The sequence below is a fragment of the Telopea speciosissima genome, chromosome 2 (genome assembly GCF_018873765.1).
Source record: "Telopea speciosissima isolate NSW1024214 ecotype Mountain lineage chromosome 2, Tspe_v1, whole genome shotgun sequence".
Classification (NCBI taxonomy): domain Eukaryota; kingdom Viridiplantae; phylum Streptophyta; class Magnoliopsida; order Proteales; family Proteaceae; genus Telopea; species Telopea speciosissima.
Genome location: NC_057917.1, coordinates 23,625,249 through 23,653,155, shown reverse-complemented (window position 1 = coordinate 23,653,155; position 27,907 = coordinate 23,625,249). Strand labels below are relative to the sequence as shown.

The window sequence follows — 27,907 nt, the reverse complement described above, 5'->3', positions numbered from 1 at the left end:
ACTTTACAAGCAAAATAGCAAGAATCCGCATGCTGTTATCAATCCACAAAATAATTAATGGTCATCCGACCATAATGATAAGTTGCACAATAGTGGCGTTCCACAAAAATAATTAATCCGACCATAATGCTGAGTTGTACCATGGTGGCGTCGTACAATTAACGGTTTACCGACCATAAGATTGAGAGATCCCCTAGTGGAGTTTCATGGTCAGCCGACCACATCGACAAGATATGCCGCATGGAAATAAGGGGCCCAAAATAAAAGAAAAACAGCAGTGATAATTCAAGTAGCAGAAAGTTCTTTATTGACAATTCCAAATTGTATCGTAAATACGTGATCGTGTTTACAAATGTTGGAATAAGAACTAAAAGCTGTACAAAATCTGGAAGAAGTATCGAGGGTGCTCGGCTCCAGGGGAACGCTTCTCCTTTATAACACAAGTGAAACAAAAGCGAGGTGCGCCTAAACCACGAGCACGCAGTGCATCGCCTTGAGTTGCCAAAAAGGAGGTCTGAGGGATGAGGGAAGCAGGGGCCGAGAAGCGTGAGACAGGAGTAGCCATAAAGAGGATGTCGTACAGGTTATGATCAACCCAGACATTCATGGTGTACCACCCTGCGGCCCAACGCTACTCCAGGAAGCCTTGAGAGGCTGTTTCGCCAAATGGGAATCACCATACCGACATCTTTGAGCTCCTCTGAAGACGGAATGGATCCCACGGGCGGCCTCCTGCTCCTGCCATAGACAAGGAGGTTGAAGACGACAAGAAAGGCGCCGGCTTTGGTCCTCCAGCGCACTGCTTGTGCAAATCTCCCATCCTCGAACTCCGAGGAGGTTAGGGAAGGCAGGAAACAGTTCCCTCAAGACTCTACTCTCCGTGATAGCATGATCGCTCCAAGCATTGACACGGGCACACCACACGAAGAGGTAGCCCTCCGGCTTGAACTGCAAAAGACACCGTGTGTCCATTGAAGATCGAAACTGTAAGGGCAAATGTCGATTAAAGATCGGAGCCAAAAACAGCATCTCAAGCAGAAGGTTAGCACCCAAAAAATGGCATCCGTTATAGTCATAGAAGCAACGACAGTCGCAGCACCAAAGAAATAAAAGGGCGTCAAGAGAAGCGTATGGAAGAAACCCATAGAGAAGGTCCATGGCTTCGCTCCAAAGGGAAGAAGCGGAGTATGGTAAGGAAAGAAGAAGGAAAAACTACTATTTATGGTGGAACGGACAGTCTAGATCAAAAGAAAATCCAAAAAGGCAATATCTCGGATTTAAGAGAAGTAACTGCCAGGGGCCACACGGTAGGTCCCCAATCCCCATTGCACCTACGCTTTTCAAAATCTGTGGAAAGCTTTAAGAAGGGAGGCGATAGTTTAGCTTTTGTTTGAGTCCCATTAATAGCGTAATAAATGAAGCGTTAAAAAGGGCTTAGATAATAAATGTTCTGCATTGCAATTTGCAAACAAGGCACCCAGGGGACGAAACCAAGATCACATAAAAGATCTTCTAACCATAAAGGCGACTTTCGTTCCAAAGGGTGACAGGCACTACAAGAAATGATTTCCTCCTAACCAAGTTAGAGAACTGAGCATTGTGAGCCAGACAAATACTGAGCAGCAAAAGGATAAAAATTCCATAAATTAAGTATGCCAGTTATTACCGCTTGGCCAAACACAACAGACAATTACAATTATAGGCGCTTAGGCGCCGAGGATTGGGGGGCAGTGGTCCTGGAGCTTTCTCGGGAGGAGGAAAGAAGGGCACCGAAATAGAAGACGGGTCCAACCTCACCTCTTGCACGGGAATTCTCGGATCGAACCCCAAATTGATCTTCCCCCACTTAAATTAGGGGGCAGCTTTCTTTATTTTATTATATAGGCACTGGGCACCTTCTAAAGCCTTATCTTCACAAAAGCACTAGAAGACCGCCGATTTCAAGAGATATTCGATGGTAAGGTTCGCCGCAGCGTATTTCTCAACCCAGAGATAGTCAACAACATTGTCTATGATATCACAAGAGAAGTCCAACCTTTCCAGCAGATCCTTCCCCCAACTTTCAACTAACTTGTAGTAGTCTAATTCATCCTCAAGACGAGATTTGAACTTCAATAGGGCAGCGTTTGAGTTCGCGTACATCGTTATCCGAGCTTGCAATTCCTTCTCTCGCTCCATAGCGTCAGGTTGTATGATACCGGGCATGGAGGAATAACCCTACATGCAAAACATGAAGGTCATGGTCGGAGAATGTGACTCTGAAGACGAGCATAGAACAAAGAAGCCCAGAAAATGATTGTTTCTCATTAAAGACATGCACGATGAATTACAGGTGCAAAATAACAAGAGAACATGCCCAAAACAATAAAGAAAGAGGGAGAGGAGCTAAACTAAAGCAGAATCCTTTGGATCCTGAGCGTCAGAAGTTGGCATTGCTTCATCCACAGGTGACGAGGAGGAGGTCCCATTTGGTGGGGTGACAGCTTGTTCAGTGCTGTGCTTGGATTCCTTCCCAACCGTCCCAACCTGTTCTGTGTCCTCGGCGATGGTCTGTTCAGCCTCCGCAGTAGAGGTAGACCCCCCAGCCTTGGTGTTCGCCACATTTATAGTCCTTGAGGGAGGACGTGGTACCAGAATTACCAATTCTCCCCTATTCGAGGTGGGGATGTAGGCCCTAGACTTCAACCAGACGAGCATATATTCTCCCTCAGCCATACCCTGGAAATCAAAATCAGGCTCCTTCTCCTTCACCTGCGCCCAGATAGAGTGAGCAACCTGCAGAAAAATCTTGGAAGCAGTCTTCATGTGCTCCTTGGTGTTATCCTCCGAGCAAAGATAGGCCTCCACGGCCTTGGTACCGGCATCCTCTAACTTGGACTTCAAATCTGCAATTTCTATTTTCTGACTCTCAACCAGCTGGGTCTTCTTACTTAGCTCTTCCTCAACCATTTTATTGGATAGGCTGAGGGCCTTAATACGTTTCTCGGCGGCTGCAAGACCATTATCCGCCATCGCAAAGGCCTCCACGACCATCTTTCCTTCCGTTAGTAATTTTACGTTAGCAACCAGAGAGTATATTTGCTCGTTCCTGTTAGTACAGGTTCGCTTCAGCTCCTTGTAAACCTTCTCTAGTTGGTTGTACACAGAGGCAATTTTCCTCTTCCGCTACACCAACCCGGAAGCGAAAGCCAAAGCCTGGAATAAGGAAAAGTTAGTAAAGATAAACTAAGATCACGAAAATCTTCAGTAGAAGAAAGCGTCACCTCATAGGCCCGTGCGAGGGCGGTGTTTTCCAGCGCATCATCCTCCATATCCGAGAGGGCATCCCGGTCAGCTGGGGGAATGCAGGTCAACGCCAGATTCTCAGCAGCTTCAGCATCCCCGATCACCTTCTGGTCAACTCGTACCGACCACTTGGGGACTAATAGATCCAAATAAACCTTCTCCTTACCTTTATTTTTCTTGGTAACCTCCAACAAGGAGGCACCGTTAAGGACTGTGAGAGAGTCTTTCCCCCATACAGTATGATCGGATGAAGAGGATGCCTTCTTTTTACTTAGATGTTGGCCCTGATTCTTATGGCCCCCAGAGGCCCGGGGAGGGACATTCTTCTTAAGCTCCTTACTCGAGGATCCTTCTTCTGCTCGGTTGGAGGTTCATTCCTTTTCTTCTTCTTATCCAGGGGCAGGGGGGAGACGACCGTATCCCTGGTAACTTGGAGATTCTTCGTCTCCATGAAATTAGCAAGGGAACTCAAATCGAAATCCATTGCACCGAACGGAGAGGAAGGGGTTAGCTCAAAGTAAAAATAAATAAGGAGAAGACAGTAAAAAGAGACAAAATCCAAGGGTGCTTATCCCTCTCCAACTCGGACATGTCCAGAGCGTCAATATCGGCCAGTTCCACAGGCCCCGGAGTATTCACCATCATTTCCAAGGTGGATAAATCCTCGTCATTCGAGAATTGGGACCTTGTTCCAAGCAAAGGTGGTCGGAAAACCCCATGTATTGGGGAACCTGGGTCCCACGTATGAAGCCCAAAAGAACCTTTGTTTCCAAGCATAGATAGAGGTAGGGATTTTGCCCATATAGGAATGTCGCGTTGATGGAAGTAATACCACCCAGGGTGACCACTGTTCGAATTTAGTAGAAAACATCTAATGAACAAGGCAGGAGAGGGACGTCTACCTAACCGAGTACATCTAAGAATGAAGGCTCCGACACATCTCCAGTAGTTCAGGACCAACTGGCTGGGGGCAACTCCATAATGCTTAAGAAGACAGGAAACGAATACCAGAAGAGGGTAACGGAAGCCAGCCTCAAAGGCATCCAAGATGAGGCCAATCTCATTGGGATGCTCAATATTTAATCTGTCCTCGGGATAGGCGACCCTGAGGTCAACAGACTCTGGGATCGAGTAAATCTCTCGGATCCCCACAACATTGGACACTGTCAGTACTGAGTGAATTTCATCCACCCCTTTACCTATGGTAGGATCAACTTGAGGTTGGCGAATATGGTGAGCCTTCCTCCCTAGGGAAGCCAAAGGTTTTTTCGGAGGAATACAACCGGAAGTACCAGCGGAAACACCAAACGTACTCCACTGAACAGAGGCAGAAACCCTAGGAACTGCGATAACCTCCTCAGACAACCTAGGTGGAACCACCCTGGTTCTCCTAACACCTTCCCCATGGTATAACTCCTCGGATTCTTTGAACCATAGTTGTCACGGCGTCACGATATATCGACATGTCGCCCGCTATGGCGAGCATGTCGACCATGTTTTATTTTTTATTTTCTCTATTTTTAATGTCATTTAGTATGCTATAATAAATGTCCTATAACATAAAAAATCAACATGAAAGTGTACTACACTACTACTAATATATTATGGTTTAATTCATGAAAGTGTAATATCCATTAGTGTATATGAAAGTATGAAAATATAGTTTAGCCTATCAAATAATTGAAAGCAATAGTAAAAATCAAATGATAGGCTAAGTGGCTAACCTGTTTACTGAAGCTTGATAGCAATAGTCTTTTTTCAGTGTGTGTGATTTGGAGCAAAGCAACCTGAACAAAGTAATAGGTATATATTAATATATATGAATTTGATGAAAGAGGAGAGGAAATTATGTATTCAAAAGCAAAAAAATAATTTAAGATAGATAACTGAATATAGTATAATAGTAATCAAAGATCAAAATTTAAAGTCAAGTAATCAACCAAAATACCAAATATAGATAACCTTAAGTCCTTAACTAATCTTCAAACTTCAAAGTTTAAACAATCCACAATATCCAAAAGGTCCAAAACTAATTAATTATCATATTCATCTAAAAGATCTGCATTTGGCAGATTTTCTTGTCGTGGCTCTTCGACACCATCATAGTCATCTACGGCATTCTCGTCGTCATTCACATCATCTTCCTCTTCTTCCTTGTCTTCATCTGGTTCAGAGTCATCCTGAACATTAGCCATCCTTGAGCTACCTCTCCCTCTACCATGTCCACGGCGTGAATATGTCACATTGACTCTAGAGGTTGATGCTTGAGTTCTCCTTGGTCGGATGGGGGCTTCAATCGATGCCCCCATTGCTCTACCAACATCCTCCCACGTGAGATCATCATTGGGATGGACTAAATCTTCCACTGGCTGGGTAACCATCCACTCACTAGACCAATCCAGCTCATCAAGAATTAGTGGATCATATTTTTTGTTTTTGCCTTCCAGCTCACGTCTTTGTTGAAACCTTTTGTTGGAGGCGGCTATTGTATTGAACATAGACTAGATCATTCAAACGAGAATGTTCCAGTCTATTCCTCTTCTTGGTATGAATCTGAATTCATAAACAAGAGAGAACAAAAAAGTCATTTTTCAATAAAAGACATAACAAAAGTGAAAAAAAAAGTCTAAAAAATAAATTAAATGTAAATGTAATCATGTAAGTTAATACTTACAAACTCAAATGTGCTCCAGTTGCGCTCGCAACTAGAAGAAGAGCAACAGAGGCCTAATATGCGTCATGCAAGCTTTGAAAGCTCAAAAGCACGACCTCCATTTGTACTCCACCAAGTAACTATAAAAATATAATAAAAAAACTGAATTAATAGTAATACATCATAGACATAGTAGCATACAAAGTAGGTACAAACTAAAAATACTAAGTTACTTACTAGGATTTATGGTTGTCCGTTGTCTAATCGCCATATCCCTCCCAAAAGAACCCTTTGAAAATCTATAATCATCAATTTGCAAAGTTATCTTGTCTTGTATAGCAGGGTCATCCACCAGTCTGGTCATGACATCAATCAATGAGATGTGTAGATTGGCAATCAGTTCGCCATCTTCACTTTCCTTGAACATGAAAAATTTTCCGGGATTAAGAAATAGTGCGGCTCCATACAATGGACGCTCCATCTGACACTCCCAACGCCTGTCAATGATATTTATAATTTTCTTCCACAGCCGTTCTTTATGTGCTAAATGTTCACGGATTTTCTTTTTTGCCTCTTCTATAGCAACATAAACCTCAGCCATAGCAGGCCTCTCATCACCATCAACAATCCTCAAAACAACAATAAGTGGCTTCGATGCTCTAATAAAATCTTCCACAGTGTTCCAAAATGGTACAGCAAACACCGTTTCTTCCACTTTCTTTCCAGCCTCTGTCTTTGACAAATTGGAACCCTTCCACTCATCAGAAATAAACAAATGCTTCAATGCATCCTTATGCTTAACCAAACTCTGACATGTCAAACAAGCAGTTGCAAATCTAGTAACTGCAGCTCTCACAAGATCCTTTTGTCCAGTTCTTTTCCTCATTGCATCAAGAAGACGTGTGTGCCTGTAGATGAAGGTGGTTATTTTTTTTGCCTTACCTATCACATTCTTTAAGTCTTTCAGACCACCTATATCCTCCAACATCAGGTCTAAACAATGGGCTGCACAAGGAGTCCAGTATAGCTTTCTTCTCTTTTCCATAAGCATTTTACCAGCCAACTTATAGTTTGAAGCATTGTCAGTCACAACTTGAATGACATAATCCTCACCAATCTCATCAATTTTGCTATCAAGCAATTCGAATAGCATTTGTGCACTTTAAACCATACCAGATGCATCAACGGATCCCATGAAATAAGTCCCCTCGGACAGCTTAACGAGAAAATTAATTAAGTGCCTTCCCCGTTTATCCGTCCATCCATCGGACATAAGAGTGCACCCATACGCTTCCAATACTCTTCATATTTTTCTTCATCTCTCGTAGTTTCATTCACAGCATTTCTTAACAATGGCACTCTCACTTGATGATATGAAGGTGGAATATATCCAGAACCATATTGTGCAATAGACTCGCACATCACCTCAAAGGTCCTTGCCTTAATAGCATTGAATGGGATACCTTGCTGATACATCCACTTAGCAATGTGATAATCAACTCTGGCTTTTTGTTCTGGTGTCCTAAAACGGTTCTCTATAGTAGTCTGAGTAGAACTACTATTATGCCTCTCATTGACTACTTGCTCAGGAGTCCGTCTAACATGAGCATCCATGGGACCCCTTACTTGAGGCTGAGTAACCTTTCTTTTCTTAGCAATTGTCCCAGAGCTAGGAGCCACCCTAGTAGCTGTAGGAGTCTGGGATTGTCCTTCTAGTGTATCTTCTGATTGTATTTGCCCTCCAACTTCTACAGCATCATCATCCAATACTTCTGTAATTTGTTTCTTCTTTTTTTTATTTAGAGCTTCCCTCATCACTTGAGAAATAGAATCATTCGTCTTGGTACACTTAATAACGTCTCCATATCCACCCACCAAATGTTGCTTCAATCTTTTAATTCCACAACTCATTTCTTTGCCACAAAGGGTGCATTTAACAACATTCTTGTTTGTTAGATCTGGCCAATACCCATACTTCCACCCAGGGTCATTTAATTTGGCCTTTCTTGCTGGGTCTTTGCTTGGATCATATCCTGGAGTAGCTCCAGTACTTACAATATTTTCACCCCCACTACTAATTGGTGTAGAACCATCCATTAGTTGAGTGAAAGACACTAGTAGACTACAAAGGTAACAAAACAAAAAAAAAAACAATTAAACTGGTTTTTAGCATATTAACATTAAGCTGAACTAGGATGGAAAACAGTCAAAACACAAATCCAAGTACTGGTTTTTAGCAGATTAACATTAATGGATGGAGGGGAAAAAAAAAACTGAAATTATGGAGTTGAATATGTGCTTGCTGCTGTTGTGTGTGTGACACTGTGAGTCTGTGACTGAGACTGTGAGTGAAATCAGTGAATGGTGATGGACTACTGGCTGTAATAACTATTAAATCCCTCCCCCCCTGTCTCTCGACTCTCTCCCTGTCTGTGTGTGTGTAAGTGTATGTGTGGGCCTGTGGCTGTGGGCCTGTGGCTGTGTGCCTGTGTGCAAGGTAAGAAGAAGAAAAAATAAAAAACAAACACCTTCTCTGTGACTGTGCAACCCTGCAACTGCAAGGCAAGAAAAAGGAAAAAAAAAAACAAAAAACGGAGATAGTTTGGCTGTAATAAATCCCTCCCCCCTTCTGTCTCTCGACTCTCTCCCTGTCTCTGTGTGACACTGTGTGTATGTGTGCACTGTGCAGGGCAAGAAGAAGAAAAAAAAAATGCAAGGCAAGAAGTCCCAAGGTCTGCGACTGTAAGCAAGCTAGTTGCAAGGCAAGAAGAAGAAAAAAGAAAAAAAAAAAAAAACCGAGAGGACTATGGTTACAGCACTGACTGGAATAAATCCCTCCCCCCTCTCTCTCGACTATGTCCCTGTCTCTGTGACTGTACAAGCAAAGAAGAAAAAAGAAAAAAGAAAAAAAACCGAGAGGGCTATGGTTACAGCACTGACTGGAATAAATCCCTCCCCCCTCTGTCTCTCGACTATGTCCCTGTCTCTGTGACTGTACAAGCAAAGAAGAAAAAAGAAAAAAGAAAATAAAAACCGAGAGGAGTCGAGGACTACTAATTGAAATAAATCCCCCCCCCCTGTCTCTCGACTCTCTCCCTGTCACTGTGTGTGTAAATGTGGCTGTGCAAGGCAAGAGAAAAAATAAAAATAAAAAACGATACTACTGGCTGTAATCACTACCGGAGGCTGGGAGGAGAAGAACTGAAGAAGAAGAAGAGGTCTGCCTGGGAGGAGGAAGCAAGGCAAGAGAAAAAAAAAAAAAAAAAAAAACGATACTACTGGCTGTAATCACTACCGGAGGCTGGGAGGAGAAGAACTGAAGAAGAAGAAGTTAAGAAGAAGAAGACGAGGTCTGCCTGGGAGGAGGAAGAAGATCCAAATTAAAAAAAAAATAAAAATTTACTTACTTGGAGAGTTGGAGTCCTGGAGATTGCCGGAGAACTGGAGAAGTTCGAACTTCGAACTTGTTCGAAGGCTGCCGAGACTCGAGAGTTGCAGGAAGTGAGGAAGTTACCGTTGCCGGAGTCACGATCCCTCTCCTCTCGATTTTCCTTTTGCGATTTCTATTTCTATTTCCCCCATTAGGGTATAACCGTATAAGTTATTATGTTTAATATTTTTAAGTTTTATGATAATGTGTATTGCTAACTTTCAAGTTACACCTCCAATACACATTAACGAAAAAGCATCTAAGTTATTAAATCGTTTTTAAAAAAAAAAATATATAAACCTGACTTTTATACATTAAATGTTCAAATATCGGTCGACATACCCATATATCGTGGTATGGCGTCCATGGCGACGCCATGGAAACCATATCGCTCGATATTTATACCCATGGCGGATCTCGATATGCCCTTTCCCCCAGCGCCAGGACGCCATGGCGACGCCATGACAACTATGCTTTGAACAAAGAAGCTACATCCAGGTCGGACTTAGGAACCGGAGTTCTCTTAGAGCTCGACATCTCTCAAAAATAAAAAAAAGGGGGGAGGAGAAAGAAATCAACGGTAGAAGTAAAGGAAAGAGAACTTACTTGAGTAAGAGAAGTGTAGTTGAAGAAAAAACGCAGAATGGGATAGCTTCAAAGATGGAATGAAGGTAGAGAATCAGGAGATTTTCAGGCTCAAAGAACTCGAAGACGATGGAGAAGAGAAGCCTCGGAAAGTTAGGACACCTTATACCCTTGGGGAAGGAATGGAGGCTCCTGATCCACCTAGTGATTTTAATTGGATGGTTAGGATGAAAGGAAAAGATGGAAGAAGCGCGTGTTAGAGAGAATGAGGTAAGCTCCCTCGACAAGGAAAACGCCGGGAAAGCAAGAGGTTTAAATTCAAACTTTATGATATCTTTTCAACTTCCTTCAAAAGGTGTGAAATCCGGAAGATATTTCGGACCCACGTGCAAACAACGGCGAATGGCGGTGCGGTTATGGAGACTCTCGTTCCATACTCGAGGGTAAAATCGAACAGGAGAGAAATGCAATTCAAAAAGGGAAGTAATTCGCACACATGATCGGTACCCAGTTCTGCCGGGCATTAAGCAACATAAACCGATCATCACTGAGATATATTGACGGGCGAGGATCGCAATTAACCTGGCACACAGGCCGAAATGCCGCTGCACGTGATGAATGGATAATTCTCCCCATACCTCATTCCAGGTAAGGGGAGTAGGGTGCAAATGATACACCATACTTTATCTACCCAATCTGAGCTTGACACGTGTAATGGCTTGGATTGCAAGTAACCGCCCCACAACCAAAATAAATCAGACCACTAACAAGGCAGTTATATTGGCCTAGACACGTCAACAAGATCTATTTTTGAACACCCTGGCGGATGGAAACTGATAACGGCAGTCCATGTGTGGGAAGGTTCCAGTTCCCGGGGAACAAGGGGAGGATCCCGCTTTTGAAGGGTTTCCTAATCCGAGCACAAGGGGACGATCTTTCATAGAAGGAAAGCCATCTGACAAATCCGGAAGGTGGGTGAAAGAAGATTGAGAAGTGAAATCTGTATAAATTGGAGCCCTGGTGCCCATGTAAAGGGATGGAAAAAAGTATTCTCTGATCAAAGAAGAGATCAAGAAACCCGGGCACAGCATCTTCGTTTTCTTTAATCTTTTTCTAGCCTAGTCTAGCTTGAAAGTTGCAGTGTTTGAGGATTTCCCTTGAGCATCATTCTTTGTGCAACAGGCATAAATAAGTGTCCGAACCTGGTTCGACACCAATTAAACCAGAGTTTAATTTCAGGTTTATTGTTCTACCCCATACTATGTTTTCTACTTGATTTTAGCCCATAGTGTTTTCTTGATTAATCTTAAACCCCTGATCTGATTCCACCCAAACTTTGTGGGATTGAAGACCTACCCCAGGGCAAACTCGACCTGGATTTTGTGGCCTTCTGATTACCGAATAGTGTGCTACTTCAAAATCACTCCGACTCAGTGAGTTCTGGTTTCAGATTTCCTGTTGATCTAATTACTCCCTAATTAGCCATGTGATCTGTTTCAATATCTGGTGGTTTGTGAGCTCATATCAAGGATAGAACTCAAACTGAATTTGAGAAAAATCTAGTGGTCTGATTTATTTAATTTTAGTTTGACTATTTTTCTCTATTTTTCCGAGATTTTCTAATTACTTTCAAATTACTTATCCAATCACTCTCATCTTCTGAAGGGTGTTATTATTCTTTGTGTAGCAATCGCAAGTTTGACCTTCGTCTGAGAAGGTTGATTTTGACTGTTTCTTGAGATCCTGCTGTGAGATTAGGTCTGAGCTACTGTTACAGGTCTACTCTTGCATTACTCTCCCATAATTTCATAGTATTACTCATTAGTTTTATGCCTCTATAGTTATTGCAGCTTTGAGTATCACCTTCATTTTTGTAAATCGGAACCACAATGCTTATCCTTCATTCATCTGACATTTCCTTATGCTCATAATCCTAGTAAACAATTTGGTTAGCCAATATAAACCACAGATTCTTAAGCTCTTCCACACTTCTTTTGGACTTCATCTGGGTCTAGTGCCTTACCTACTTTCATCTTCCTAAAGATTCTTTTATTTTAGACACCCTAACTTTCTTACATATCTATGACTTGTGGTGTCTTGATGGGTAATGCAGTCTTCTAGGACAGTTATTACTTGAAGTATCTTCATTTAGTAGGCTGTAGAAATAATCTTTCCATCTCTCCTTAATGTCCTTATCCCTTATTAGTACTTTACCATCTTCACTTTTAATACATCTAACATGGTTGAGATCTCTACTTCACCATCAACTTCTGTAACATTTTATTTTGGCCCATTTGTTTTACCAAAATCGTTCTTTGAGCATTTCAGTAATTTCAGCCATTTAAAACAGGAGTTGTGAAGATGAAATCTCTTTGATTTGGGTCAACTCTGTTAAATTTAGTTGGGTAAAATGAAAATCCCATTTAAAACTAAGCTTCAATATATTCAGCTTGTGGCCCATTCAAGGGTTTTTGCGGTATCCAACCAGTACTTTTATTGAAGGGTTTTATTCAAGATTTCTGAAAAGATAACTTTATTGAATAAGCGAAAGGGTCTTTGTGCTACTCCATTTCGAATGGGATCCTGCACTGCTCACTATCATTATGCCACATGGACCGTGATATGGCTATTCTTATTATTGGATATAAAGGACAAGGTTTGGATTAGCCACACATCAAAGTTCAGAGCCTATTTCAATCAAATTCCCTCCCATTTATTGCCATGCATCCTCATGTATGTCTGTGCATGCGTACTGGTACTCTACCCAATATTTTGCTCTCCCAAAGTCTTTTCTTCAAAGTTCTATTTTGCCTCTTGGCAAACTCTGTTTGGGCTGAAATTTGATATGCGAACAGGAGACCTTGAGGTATACTTGTCCATGAAATTTGGGCCCGAACTGAGCTGCCATGTGGCAGATTTTTAGCTGGCATAGGAAACCAAAGCTCTACTGATTATTATTTAATATTGGGCTATAAATTATTTTCTTTGCTAGGATCCATGTAGCCAACCCCAATTAGTTGGGATAAGGCTGAGTTGGAGTTGTTGTTGTTGTTGTTGATATTTACCTTCTATAGTATTATACTTTGTGAACAATTTTGTCAAAATATTTCAGCAAAACTACTTAGAATGCAGAAATATTTTATTTCGGGACCAAACCGAAATGTCCACAACTAAATTTACAATTAAGATTTCTTTTTTTTATTGACTATCAAACAGACGGTCCATGGGTGTAGATGTGGGATGTGTCCAATTCACCAAATCTACCATTTTTTTTTTTAACTTCCGAGTTTGTGCTCATATGAAGCTTTGTATCATAAGGTTTGGGGCTATATCCAAAACCTAGGCAAATGGCCACATCCAACAGCTGCACTTTATTTTGCAGGCTGCATAGCTTTTACTCAGAGAACTTATGAATATGATGATCATTGCCCCATCTTCTTTTTCTTCTTAATGAAGATTACCATATGTGTTAATGAATTTACTTTCTCATAGATGTAGTGTTAAAATGTTATTGGTGATAATTATGATCCTGTTTGGTTGCAGGATATTTTGTATCTTAAGTTTCTATGTATGATCTTAAGGTAGTTATATTCATGGTTCAAGATCTCGGTGAAATCTCGGTTTCGTGGGAACTCGAGACGAGACTGACAGCGATATATAAATAATACTATATCTTGCCGAGATATCTTGTTTCGGTTCATCTCGGTCGAACCATACACCTTTTAAACATGAAACTTACCTAGTTTTGACGAGTTTTTCTGTGTCTCGCCTCTCTCTCGGCTGTGAAGGGAAAAACACCTTCTTTGGGGTTTGTTTTGCATTTTTTTCCACAAATCTCTCCTTGAACACCTCATCCTAGCTTGTACATTGAAGATTGAAGCTCCAAATCTCCTCCAAGTTGCATCTCAAGCACCTAAGGTAACTATACATCCCTAAAACTAAATTTTTCATAGAAACATGTTTAGATCTTGTTTGTTGACTATGAGATTTTTATATGTTATACATTCTCCACCGATCTATGGAATGGAGGCCAATTTTTTTTTTTTTCTGTTTTAAAATTATTTATTTATTTTTTTGTAAAAAAAAATTGAAAAAAATATGCTTTATACTCATTGTTTGGAACATAATTAAATATATGTTGGACACCGTTGGCCGATTTATGGCTTCACGTTGTCCCTTTTATTATTATTATTTTTTTCAGTTTGTAAATTAATTATTTTAATTTCTGAAATTTAAAATATATTTAAAAAATTACAGAAAATTCCCAAAAGTAGTGGAAAAAATTCTGTTTTGTTTTGAAAATTATTTAAATGTAATGAAAGCATTATTAATGCATTTAAATATGGAAATGCATGATTCTTATTTCATCCATTATAATTTTGTATTACTTATGGTATGATTTTAATTTCTGAAATTTGAAATATAGTTAAAAAATTATAGAAAATTCCCAAAAATAGTAAAAAAAAATCTGTTTTGTTTTGAAAATTATTTAAATGTAATGAAAGCATTGTTAATGCATTTAAATATGGAAAGTGATGATTCTTGTTTCATCCATTGCCATTTTGTATTGCTTATGGTATGATTATTTATGAAAAAAATTATAGAACTTATTTTTTAATTAAGAAAAAAATACAAGAGGCAAGGGGGAAATAGGAAATAGCTATATGATTAACTTAGGACTTTGAAATGATGTTGAATGTTAATGCATTTAAATATGGAAAGTGATGATTCTTGTTTCATCCGTTTGTTGAATTAACAATGTGCCGAAGTATAAAACTACTGCACAATGGCTGAAGGTGGAGGTGGAGATATAGCTTGGCTTCATGGAGAGCCAATGTCAAATGACAAGAAGGCGGCAAGATGTAACTACTGCAGAAAAATGCTGAATTCTGAAGGGGATACCAGATTAAAGCAGCATTTGGTGGGTGGGTATAAGGATGTGGCCACATGCACACAAGTTCCCAAACAAGTGCAACAAAACATGGCTAAAGTATTGAAGGGAGGAAGATTAAAGAAGGCAGAAAGGGAAAGGGCAGAGCAAGAGTTTAATGAGGCAGTCTTAGAGAGACACTCAGACACCCAGAGCCACAAGATGATGCGTACATGGATAGGCCACAAGATTTTGAGACTTAAGCAGAGTGGAGACAATACCAAAAAGCCTTGGCTGATAGCCAAATGATAGCTCAGATGGAAATGATTAGGACTACAGAGATGTGCAGAGGGGCAAATGGCTCTGGTTCTAGACCAGCTATTTCAGATGTGTGACCGGCAGAGGATAGGAGTAAGAAGCAGAGATGGGGGGATTTGCCTTTTAGGAGAGCCCAGAGTGTGAGGGAAGTTGCATCCCAATCCCCACCCTCATCCCCATTCCTCCCTTTAATCCTGATGATCCCATTGAGATTCTTTCACTGGATCCCCTTATATATAGACAACAGGACACCAAACAAAGAACTCTAAAGCAATCATGGGGTGGTTGGAAAGCGAAAGTTGGTGATGCTATGTCCAAGTTCTTCTTCTATCATAACATCCCAGCTAATGCTGCTTAGGGGCCATATTATCAGGCTATGATTGACATTGCTGGGAGGGCTGGCACGGGAGTGAAGGGGCCCACTCCATGGGAAATGATGAATGTTTATTTGCCTAAGCAAGTGCAGGAGCTTAAGGATTACATTGAATCATTAAAGTTGAAATGGGGGCAATATGGAGTCACTATTATGTGTGATGGTTGGACTGGACCCACTAGGCAGTCCATCATCAATTTCATGGTCTATTGCGATGGCAAGACCGTCTTCTTACGGTCAGTGGATGCATCCAAGGAGAAAAAGGATGCAAATTACATATACAAGTTGTTGAAAGATGTTGTAGACGAAGTAGGGGCAACAAACGTTGTTCAAATAGTGACGGACAACAGGAGTAATTTTAAGAAGGCGGGAGAGAAATTGATGAATAGAAAAAGCAAGTGGATGCATCTTTTTTGGATTCCATGTGTTGTCCATTGCGTTGACCTCATGCTTAAAAGATGTGGGTAAGAAATCCTTGGTAGCGGGTGTGGTCGAGCGAGCAAGACAGGTGACCACTTTTGTCTACAACCATGGATTTTCTATACAATTATTGAGGGAGAAATGCGGAGGGGATTTGATGAGGCGATGGGGTTGATGGTGATGGGGATGGTGCTGATGGGGATGATGGTGATGGTGATTGGGCCGATGCCCCGGAGGGTGATGGTGGTGATGGTAGTGATGGGGATGATGGTGATGATGAGGGTGATGGGGATTATGGGGTATGCGCGAGAGGTATCACATCCCGGACCCAGAGCCGGAGTGTGAGCCTGAGCCAGTACGCTTCACAGGAGAGACTCAATTCACTCATGCCACACAGGATCAGGACCATGGTGGATCTGTCTACAAGAGAGAGCGAAAAGGTCACAAATCCAAAAAACAAGCTGGGGAGCAGCAAGATAGCATGGAGACACGATCAGGAGCTTGACTGACAGTATTGGAGGCATGAGTATGGAGAGTGGTATTCATCATGGGGAGCAGTGACATACATGATACACCATCCATATATGAGACGGGGAGCACCGGTTCTTAGTATAGTCACTATATTGGGTATGGTCAGTTTGGGGGCTTTGGACAGGCCGGCTCTTCATCATCCTGCCTATGAGTATGAAGGTCAGTCACACTCACACATTGAGTCAGGTTTTGTGGAAAGTATTTTTGGGGTCCCGGCCCCTCAGCCATACATGTCTGTGCCGGTTCTACAAGCACCATCTAGTAGCGGTGGCTCTCGATCGAGTTCCTTACGTTTCAGAGATATATACCCTAGGTTAGGGTGCCTCCAGTACTCTGATGACTCGGTTTATAGGGTTGTTGTGCATCGAGTGTTACTTCCACAACCATATGTCATGGCCAGCCTTTGTGATGCAATCAGAGTAGAACTTGATTCGACAACAACAACACCAGTGTGGTCATTATAATGATCCGGCCCGGCATCGTTTCAATACTAGGCTACTAACTTGTATTTATTTGATCTATATGACGATGTCTTTGGAAAGGTTTCCAACAAATGATGAACAATCAGTCAATCATTATGTAGTATGTAATGGTTTATGGTTTGATGTGTTTTAGTTCCTAATGCTTATTAAGTTGCCTTGCACTTCTATTTTAATTATTTATGAGTTCTAAACATTGTGTGGACTGTGGAATAGCCTAGGGTAGACCTCACGCATGCCGTAGACTACCAACTTAGGGTCTGTAGTCAAAGTACCATTTTGGGTTTGAATTTGTAAAAACTAATGGTTCCACTGTGGTTAGAAGGCCTAAATTCCTAAAATAGGGGGAATGTCAAGTTTCAGCCCCTATCTTGGCCATATGGCCACCGAAACCTTGCATCGAGTTAAAAAAAAAAAAATACATCATCTCGCCGAGATCTTGCTGAGATCTCGGTTTTGTGGCCTGGCGAAACCAATACCGAAACCGAGATCTAAAACCTTGGTTATATTGTGATGGTAATTCATTCAGCTTTATGTTTAATAACTATGCTTTGGTTCTAAGTGTTCTCAGTTTTCCAAGTATTATGTTCTAATATCTGTTTGTTTTTATTCAGGAGAGGGAGAGGGATCACTTCTCCCAATTTATAACAGAAGGTTTCACATCTTATTGTAAAAGGAAGAGGCGAGACAAGGTACAACTACTCTTCTATTTTGGCTGCCTTTGTGTTCGTTACTGTATTTTTGAACACTGGCTGAATATATATATATATATATATTTTTTGTTGTAGACAATGTATTACATATTTACATTATTCTGTGAGCTTCATATGGTGGTTCGCAGCAGTATTTCCAATTTCTTTTTGGATTTTTTCTCTTTTTTCCTCAAGAATCGCATGTGGAAACAAGATTGAAATGTCTAAAGTCAGTTACTGATGCAGATAAATCAGAAAAATGGGCTTATTTTGGGTTGGGTTAGATGTGTTAGGCCTTTGTTTTCGTTGTGATAGGCCATTTTAATGGGCCTAAAATATGGGTAGAGAGTATGAATACAGGATTTATTAATTACATAAATTACGAGGATTTCTATAAGTTATTTTCTTTCTTGTTTTGTTGTAAAGCCTATCTTGAATTGAATATTTCATTCTTGTCTGAATTGGCTATCTTTCTCTTATTGGTTGTTAAGTCTGTAGGCCAGTTTAAAGCTTTACTATTCGCTGGATGATGTAATAGTTTAGATTGAAGCTTTCTTATTGATAGGATGATGTAAGCTCTCCTTTCCTATTAGTTCGATGGTGTAAGCTTTCTTCTAAGCCAATCACAGGATTCTGCAGAATAAATGCTTGTGAGGCCTTCAGGCCATCACAACGATTTTGATATCCACAGGTTGACACTGAGGGGGGGGTGAATCAAGATCACAAAACTCTTTCCAAATTTATCCCAACACACCTATGAACACTCCCTTGGTATTCCCAACACCGATGGCACTGTCTAAAATCTAAATACAACCGTTATGTCATGGCACTCACAACACAATCTCGTTGCTCATCACACTGACGAAACAGTCTCACTTCCGGCACACACGCATACTAATGTAGAAGGGGTTAATTAAGAACCACTCTACAGTAGGGTCGTTATATAACCATATCAGTTGGCTACAGCAAGAATAACAGCAACAGAAGCGGACAATATAAGACTGAAATTAACCAGAAAATAACCAGCGGCAGATTTAGTAACTCAGAAACTCAGATGGAGCTGGGGAACCAATCAAAGGTAGGTCTTATTGAGTTGAATGAACCTTCAAAATCTCAGCCACAAGTGATGGGTAGATGCTGAGATATCAACAGATCACTAAAATAGAAGGTAAACTCAGATTTAGTAACTTAGTGAGTAGGGATCAAACCAGCCATGAGAAAGTAACCATACTTGTATCGAATGCTGGTTGTATGGCAGAGAAACATGGCTGAAAGTCTCACTTGTTTCTAATGGTTGAATTGGAAGATATGTCAGCAACTCCCAAAATAGAAACTAATTCTCTGCAGGCCAAACTAGCCACCAGTTTTGGCTTTAACTTGGATCGGGTGTAGGATCTATGGGGAGGGGGCTCTGCTGCAAGTTTGGTGAAGTTCTGATGGGTAGAAGTGAAGTTATGGGGGTGGAATGAAAATTGAAAGTTAATGAAAATAGAAGGTTTCAGCCTGTGGAATGGGGTGGAAGTGAGGATCGAATGGAGGGGGTGATGGAGTGAGGTGATGCTCCAAAACTCTGCAGGTTTTGATGAAGGAATATGGAGATATCCCCCTCTGATGTTGCAGCAGAGAGACAACTCGCATGAGCAGCAGAGGTCTTCAATCGATGGGTACAGCAGCAGCAGCAACAGACTTGGAGTGTTTGGGGATTGTTTGCAGCCTTCGAAGGATTCTTCACAGCACTTGTATTGATCAACAGAGAAACAGCAGCACAAAGGATTGATTGCAATAGAAGAGAAGATAGAAGAGAAAAGGGGGGGGGGGGGGTAGGGGAATCGCTCTTTCAGCCTGGGTCTCTCACCCACAGCTATCCCAGCTGTTGAACAGGGGTTTTACTACCATAATCGAGTGCAAGAATGCCTCAAAGTTTCATTCATTAATTCTGTCTAATTGTTACAATAAGGGGCTGCCTATTTAATGAAGTAGGCTAGCTTACAAAGTTAGAAACTTTAAAAAACAGCAACTTGACAAACTTAGCAACTAATGGAAATTAGAAACTTAATGAAAATAAAAACTACTAAAGGCTTTATAACTCAGCCTTCTAAACATACAAAGATAACCAAAGTAGAAACTAATATAAATTAGAAACTACCTAATATAACCAGAAAATAGAAACTATACTATGGCAGCATTAGGATTTGATGGGCCCACAAGATCTTCCAAAAGCATCCCCACACAAGGCAATATGGGCTGTGACACTGTTCACGTGAACAGTGTTTTGGCCACTTTTCTTGGCCCTTCTAGAAGACCTGCTGGGCTGGCTTGATCTGGTCCAGTTCTGGTCCATCTGGAGCTGGTTCGATGGGCCTTGGTTCTTCTTCTTTTGGTCAGTCGTGAGATCTACATCACATACGGATGCACAATCACAAATACTGTTGTCCTTCACATTGCACTGCTTGCTTGGCACATATACTCAAGGTTTAAAGTAACGGTCGGGTGATTTTAAGAGACGTATCGTATCGGAGATACGTATCAACCACAACAGATACGCATAGAAATGGTTAAGCTACACATGGAAATTCACTTTTGGAACAAAAAACAATATAAGTAAGCAATATACAATAGATGTCAATATGTCATGCATAAACACTAAAATGGATAATAATGTATATCTAAACAAGTGCATTAAATTGAAATTGTTTTAAAAGATGAGGTTTCTTAGATGTTGTAATAGTTTATAGCCATTAAGAATATTGGATGATGCAAAGGATGATGTTGTAGCACTCCTTGATTCAGTTTTGAGTCCAAAAGTGTGAAAAACCAAGATTAAATGCAAGATTTTAGACTCTTGCTTGAGAGTTTTCCTTCATTTTCCCATTCGAATAGGAGTTGTATAGAGTCTGAGTGAAAATGGGTTTTTTATGGAATGTATCGGTACGTATCGGTATGTATCGAGCTGTATCGGCCAATACGTATTAAACCACCCATAGAACCCTTTACTGGGCGTATCGATATGTATCGTATCGTATCGGTTGTATCGTATCGGTCTATATCGGCCAATACATACGATACCAATCGAGACATACTAGTTTCTACAAAAAAGATACGTATCGGTCGATACTTTAAACCATGCATATACTAACTGGCTGCGCATCCCAATTTTACTAGTCTAAAGCCTCAACTTGCTAAGTTTACAATGTAAGTACATAAATTAAATCTCTGATTACATTCATGGTCTAGGTCTTTCAATAATAAACACAACATAGAACAATAAAAAATAGGGATTTGCGATGCGGATTACCTCAACCTGTGTAATCCGGCTGACGACCTGTTTCCCCTAATGCATAGGACCAATTCAAGTGTGCTTCGAACTTCAATGCAGTCATCTCAATCATAGTTGTCATGGCGTAGCCATGGCGTCCTGGCGCTGGAGAAATGTGCATATCGACCAACGCCATGGCATCCCTGTTTCCCTAAATCTCCTATTTTAGCCTTGGTTTCTGAGTTTTTTCTTTCTTGGCGGTACTACCAGATTCTGGAAAGCCATCATAGGATCCTTACACACACACATCGATTGGTTCTCAGATTTGATTCATAAGTTCTTTTGTCTTGGGCGATCCATACCTGGAAGTTTCATAGCCAGAAGTCTCTCTTTCTGTGAGATTCAAATTTTCGAAGTAACCTGCAACTAAGACATCTGCCAGATCTGATTTCAGATCTCACGATCATAGTTCGAGAACTCGCGAGATCTCGGCGAGTTTCTCGGTTTTTTGAGAAGCCGAGACAAGATGGAATACGATACTTAAAAGTTCAAGATCTCGGATATCGGGTCGAGATCTCGGGTTGACCCATTATATGATCCATCTACCACTTTATTTACTTACCTAACTCGACAGAACTTGACATATTTCGGTCAAGTTCTATCCAAAGTTCCCAAAACTCTTCTCTTCTTTTCCATTTGAAGCTGCTTCTTCATTTTACCTGTGGATTTCAAGACTTGAACTTCGGGAGAGGTGATTCAACTGCAGATTTGAAGATTCAACTACACATATTCAAGATTCATCACAAATTTGAAGGATTCTTCAGAGGTAAACTATTTTTCCCCAAATCTATTTTTTTCAAAAAAATTTGTTCAATCCTTGGTAGATTCATATCATTTTAAGATATGTTATATAACTTTGGACGATCTATCACTTGATGGAGTCCGAAATTTTTTTTCTGTTATTATTTTTTTATTATATTTTTTGGAAAAAAAAATTATTTTTAAAAAAAAAGAAATTGAAAAAAATAGGATGAATAGTGATTATTTGAAAGTGGTTTTCATGTATGTTGGACAACTTTGGATGCTCTACAGCCTCGTGGAGTCATTTTATTTTTTCACCCATTAAAAAATTATTTTAATTTTCAGAATTAATAAATATATTATTGAAATTGTAAAAAAATATATAATATTAAGGAAAAATACCTATTTTTTTGGAAAATTATGCACAACATATGTACATAATGTCCAACTTCAAATGGTGCCAAATACATCATTACATTATAATATTTTATACTTTTAAGGTATAAATATTTTTAATAAAAATTTTAAATTTTATTTTTAATTAAGAAATAATACTAGGGTTAGGGGATAAATAAGAGATAGTTATTTGATGGTTCTAGTAGCTTAACGTTATGTTTAATAGGTTACGAATACAATACTTCAAGTCATTAATACATTACTTTAGGTCTTTAATAGTTACTAATACATGTTTTTCTATGTAACACTATAAAGAGTAAGACATTTGGTATACAATGGGGGACCGTGTTGATATAGCATGGCAACATGGAGTCTTGATGTCCGGGGATAAAAACAAGTCCAAGTGTAACTATTGTAGAAAGTTGTGCTATCTGGAGGAGCCATTAGGTTGAAACAACATTTGGTTGGTACAGGTAAGGACGTTGCTTCATGCAGAAATGTTTCAAGCCAAGTGAAAGTGGCTATGGTCCAACACTTGAGTGGAGGACAAGCAAAGAAAGCTGAGAGGGAAAGACAACAAATAGGGTTTGATGAGGCAATGTTAGAGAGGCCTGGTGTAGAGATCCATGGAGGAGATGATATTGAATATAGGCATACACCTGGTGAGTTTGAATCAGAGGCTAAGTGGAGAATTTATCAGCAGACTTTGGCAGAGAGTAGACAGAGTTTGCATTATGAGAATATGAGAAGATATGAGCAGGCAAGAGAAGCTGGTGGATCTGGCTCAGCTGCACCAGTGCAACAAGATGAGAGGAGGAGAAGCACTGACAAAAGACAGACTCTATGGCCCCCAACCCGACCACGATTACATTTCCCAGATCCCATTTTTGAGCAGGATCCATCTATTTTTAGGCAACAAGATGCCTACCAACCAACCATCCCGCAAGTGTTTGGTGGTAAACAAGAGGAAGCACGAAAAGCCTTAAGCAAGTTCATGTTATACAATGGCATTCCAGCTAATGTAGCACAAGGAATATACTCTCATGCATTCCTTGACGCTGCAGGGAGGGCTAACCCAGGATGGAAGGGGCCTTTACTACATGACTTATATAATGTATATTTGCCTAAGGTGGTAGAGGAGCTGAAAGAGTACATTGAGGGTCTGAAGCCAAGGTGGGAGATGTATGGGGTTATCCTTATGGCTGATGGTTGGACTGGACCTACTAGACAGTCCATTATCAATTTCATGGTGAGTTGCAATGGGAAGACAGTATTCTTGAAGTTTGTCGATGCATCGAAGTATATAAAGGATGCATTATACTTGTATAAGGAACTGAAGCTAGTGGTGGATGAGATAGGACCAAAGAATGTTATCCAAATTGTGACGGATAACGGTTCTAACTTTAAAAAGGCTAGAGAGAAGTTGATGAACAAGCAGAGTAAGAGGATCCGCCTCTTTTGGACTCTATGTGCAGTACATTCCATTGATTTAATGTTAAAAGACATGGGATAGAAAACGTTGGTGGCAGGTGTGGTTAATAGGGCATGACAAGTGACCACTTTTGTATATAACCATGGTTATGCTTGTTAGCAGAACCGTGGGTCAAAAAGAGAGAATAAGAGAATGGAATAGCTTATCTCATTGATAGGTAAGCCTCTCTATTTATAATAGAAGGGAAAGTTACAAAGGACTGAACTAGGCGATGTGGGACTAAAACCCACATAGCCAACTGTAGACATAATTACCCCTAACTAGCTGACTCTATAAAAGCAGTCACTTAAACCTAATAACATAGGAATAAAACTACCCTAAAAGGACCAGAACACCCCCACGGTATTCTGGATTATATATTCCAACACTCCCCCTCAAGTTGGCTTATCCAAATAAGTAAAGAAAAAAGATCCAGCTTGAACTAAAGAAAAAAGAACTCCTAATAATGCTAACACTCCCCCTAAAGTTGGCGCATACAAGGTACTAATCCCCAACTTGAACGAAATGGGAAAAAACTAAGTTATAGCAGAATCCAGCTTGACAGATGAATGCAGCTCCTAAAAAACCTTTAAGAACTTGAAAAATAGATCTTCAAAACCTGGGTAGACTTTATCAGCAAACTTTCACCAATCTTCAACAGCTGTCCAGTGATGAATCTCTGACTAATAATCTTGAAGATAAGTAACTAGGGTAGCGAGCAGATGAATCAAGCAGCAGAAAAGATCAAGCAGCGGAAAAAATCAACCCAACTGAAAGTCCTCAAATAGGCAACAACCAAATATCTTCAATACTCTTCAATACTTCAATCTCCCCCTTATGGCAAACTCAACCCAATAACAAAGGATACCCAATAGCAATGGTGGAAAACACTGATCTTCTATGTTTTGCCACAAATGTTCCTGCAAGTTCTGCTTCTGCAATGTCTGCAAGTGTACTGTACATAATCTCCCCCTCACGTGTAGTAATACATGTGGATAAATAATGGAGATGATTTAAGGTTTAATGGCAAAAGCGTAACTATCCAGAATTTTCCAAAGGTACCATGGGTAATTTTTTTTGGGTGAATGGTGCTATGGGTAATTAAAAAGGAAGGAATAGCAAAATTGTAAACTTTCTCTTCTTTTTCTTTTTTAGTTTACATCACTCATTTTGTCTGCCATTTTGCATTTCTTATCTCATTTCCAACCTCTCTTTTCTCAAACTCATTATCCTTTTTTCATTTTTTTTGTGTTTTGGATCCATGTAGCCGACCCCATTAAGTTGGGATAAGGCTGTGTTGTTGTTGTTGTAATCGAGTGCACGGAATGCCTCCAAAATTCTTTCATTAATTCATTGTCAAGCTCTTACAGAGGCTTCCTATTTAATTACTTAGGCTAGCTTACAAAAATAGAAAGTGAAAATTAGTAACTACTAAAACTTAGCAACTAATGACAATAGGAACTGACTGAAAATAGAAACTAGCTGAAATTAGAAACTACTAAAGGCTTTATAATCCAGCCTTCTAAACATGCAGGAATAATCAAATTAGTAACTAATAAATTAGAAACTAAGCAAATAGGATTTGACTGGTCAAAGACCAGCCTTGTCAAAATCGTGGGGTACAATCTTGGGTCTTCTAGAAGGCCTGCTGGGCTGGCTTGATCTGGTCCTACTAGGCTGGCTCGAGCTGGTCCAGGTGCTTGGTTCTTCTTCTTCTTCCTTTGGTAATGCTGGCCAGTCATGGGATCTACATCACTAATTCCTCCATGCGTGGGACATAAAGATGGCAGTTTCAGTTTCCTAAAATATAGGAAAGTTGTAGCTGGGGATAAAATTCTGGGAAAAGAATACCATATGGCCCCAAAAAAATCCTAATTTTCAGGAATCCCAAATTCTCCACACACTGGTTGAGTTTGAGTCAGAGAACTGGTTCGATAATGAACCAAAACAACCCAAATCAAACCAACCAAGTTGTAGAAAATCTGCATGACCGTCAGAATTGAATCAAACTTTACTGGCCTTCTCTACTGGTTGGACTGACCCTTTGGTTAAAGGTTAGGCCCATCAGAACTGTTCTGCTCTAGTTATTGAATTTTCTAGTTTTCTGGCTCTGGTTCCTGTTTCCTGCAATCCTGTTGAGTTAATGTCCCACTGGATTTCCCTGGTTCGGGATTAGTTTTCATAAAGTTACTTATGGTTCAAAAGAACCTGCTGAAGTTTTGTAAAGAACTGTTGCCGTAATGAGAAGTTCTTATTTGAAGTGTATTTGGTTCCTTGTCTCCCTGTTCTCGCTGCACTGTTATTGAATCTAGTGTAGCTGAATGAGTATTTTGGTGTAAGGACTGGTTATTTGGTGTATGACCAAGGCTGTCCTGAATCTCAGCAGCAGCCATCCAAGATTCATTTTACCAAGCTGTTAATGGAGTGCTGATATGCCTTTTCTGCTGTGTCATGAACGCCCTTATCTTTGCCCTCACTAACTTGTGTGGATGTAATGGATGTTTTTATTGCGACAGGTGCATGGAAACAATGTAGAGATCCAGGCTCTATCTGAAATGTACAATCGTCCTATCCATATTTATTCATACAGCACAGGTGGCAATCCATTTGATATGAATGATTATTATGACATTCTTGTGGAATCTGGTTATTGCAACAGCTCACTATTAATCCATTAATGCAGAACCTATCAATATTTTTCATGGTAGCTACAATACAGATAGTCCTCCTATACATCTAAGTTATCATCTCAGTAATCATTACAATTCGCTTGTTGATCCACGTCGATTGACAATTGGTGCAGGCCTTGGATTCAGTAGTCTCCGAGGGGTGAGCCTTCTCACATGGCTATCCAATAATTTTTCATTCGTATCCCCTTTTGTTAATCATTTATGTTTAATAACCTGTGCATTGTTTGGTTTGCAGACAAACGTTGATAAAGATCAAGTGAAAGCTGCTATCAGAGCTCAGCAAGATCAACAGATTGATAATGCAAGTACCTTGACTTCTCTCGTTCTCATGTGTTAAGATAAAGGATGGGGTGGTGAACTAGTTTGTTGGTGTTGAATTAAATTGGGCATTAGACGTAACATGTTAGTGACGAATTTGCTTATACTGTTAAATGTTGCCTAATAGCAGGCTCTTCTTGCTGAGGGACGATTCTACTCAGATCTTGAGCTCACTGAGAAGGAAATTGAGCACATGGTGATGGAAGCTTCAAGGGCTGAGTATCTTGCTAATGACAAGTCCAGACAGCAGGTTGGCTTCAGGGAGTCTTCTGCTTCTAGCGCTGAGCCATCATCCTCGGGAACTAGTGAGTACTGAGTACTGAATTTTATTTCCTTAATTTTGTGAACTAGAAAGGTAAACATTATTCTTCCTTTGTTCAGAAGCCAACTCGCCCAGGGAATGGAGCTTGAATTCCCCTGTTAATCTGGAAATTCACCCCGTACCCACCGCTACCACTTCGACAACCCTCCAACCCCCACCCCCCCCCCCAACCAAAAAAAAACAGAAGAAACATTTTAAGAAGTCAATTTCAAGCCCGTGTCATTTTTCTGACAAATGTTTGGGCATAGTGACAGGGCCATCAAGTAGTGTGTCCCAGGTGAAATATAGGACAGAGAGGGGTTTGCCTGATACTATCCTTAGCAGCAACATGCAGATGGTCTTGTCAATGGGGTTCAGTTACTTGCAAGTGATTGAAGCTTATAGTATCTTTGGAGATGATGTGGTTTCAATTGTTTGCTACCTATTAGAGACGGACAGTAGCAGCAGACGCAAAGGGAAGGCAGCAGAATGAGCAAAATAGAACTATAGAGAATGTGATGGTGTCCTCTGGATGACAATGTAGTGGAAAAGAAACTGATGTGATGAGTTGGAAGTCATTAAGAACTATATATACATGCTAAAAGGGTATTGGTATTATAAAGATTAGGACCTAGTTACGAGAGGGTGGGAATGGTTTTACTGGGAAGGTATTTTGGAACCATAAGAAAACCCTAGGATGGTGGGTGAACCATCTCTCTATGGATGGAGGAAAACTGTCCTAAAGATTATGGATCTATTTAAAAGATGGAGCTCCATTCTAGTACATATACTTGTGCACTCATGCTATTCTTTCTGGTTTCGTTTGGGTGATCATATGATTTGTGTGATTTTCTGTTCCCCCAAGCACCCACTCAAAGTGCCTATGGTGAGCCCAAGCTTGAACACTCACGGCCCAAATTCAGACTATTATTGCTCTGTGAGACAGGCCTATGAATTTTGAGAAGCTCCGGAACGTTTCTACATACAATAATCTTGTAACATTTACCATTTGGTAAATCATGTTACATTATTGGAATT

General features: G+C 40.3%; 1 protein-coding gene and 1 long non-coding RNA gene across 3 annotated transcripts in view; one reads left to right on the top strand and one right to left on the bottom strand.

Moving 5' to 3' along the window:
- Positions 1 to 27,501, top strand: part of LOC122653245 (OVARIAN TUMOR DOMAIN-containing deubiquitinating enzyme 6-like) — a 59,535-nt gene extending 32,034 nt beyond the window's left edge. Inside the window, exons 3-8 of one of the 2 annotated variants that reach the window (XM_043847213.1) lie at positions 17,559 to 17,636; positions 26,077 to 26,155; positions 26,244 to 26,389; positions 26,486 to 26,551; positions 26,699 to 26,873; positions 27,145 to 27,501. In XM_043847213.1, the coding sequence (XP_043703148.1) occupies positions 17,559 to 17,636; positions 26,077 to 26,155; positions 26,244 to 26,389; positions 26,486 to 26,551; positions 26,699 to 26,873; positions 27,145 to 27,362 (762 nt within the window). In that variant the 3' untranslated portion in view covers positions 27,363 to 27,501. Of the gene's footprint in view, positions 1 to 17,558; positions 17,637 to 26,076; positions 26,156 to 26,243; positions 26,390 to 26,485; positions 26,552 to 26,698; positions 26,874 to 27,138 lie in introns of both variants that reach the window. The other variant, XM_043847212.1, reaches the window with a different exon arrangement.
- On the bottom strand, positions 7,440 to 23,322 carry LOC122653246. The gene is made up of 3 exons (XR_006331724.1): positions 23,310 to 23,322; positions 12,807 to 12,813; positions 7,440 to 7,636 (listed from the first exon to the last, which is right to left on the bottom strand). It is a non-coding gene; the product is annotated as an uncharacterized LOC122653246 (long non-coding RNA).
- Positions 27,502 to 27,907: the final 406 nt, after the last annotated feature.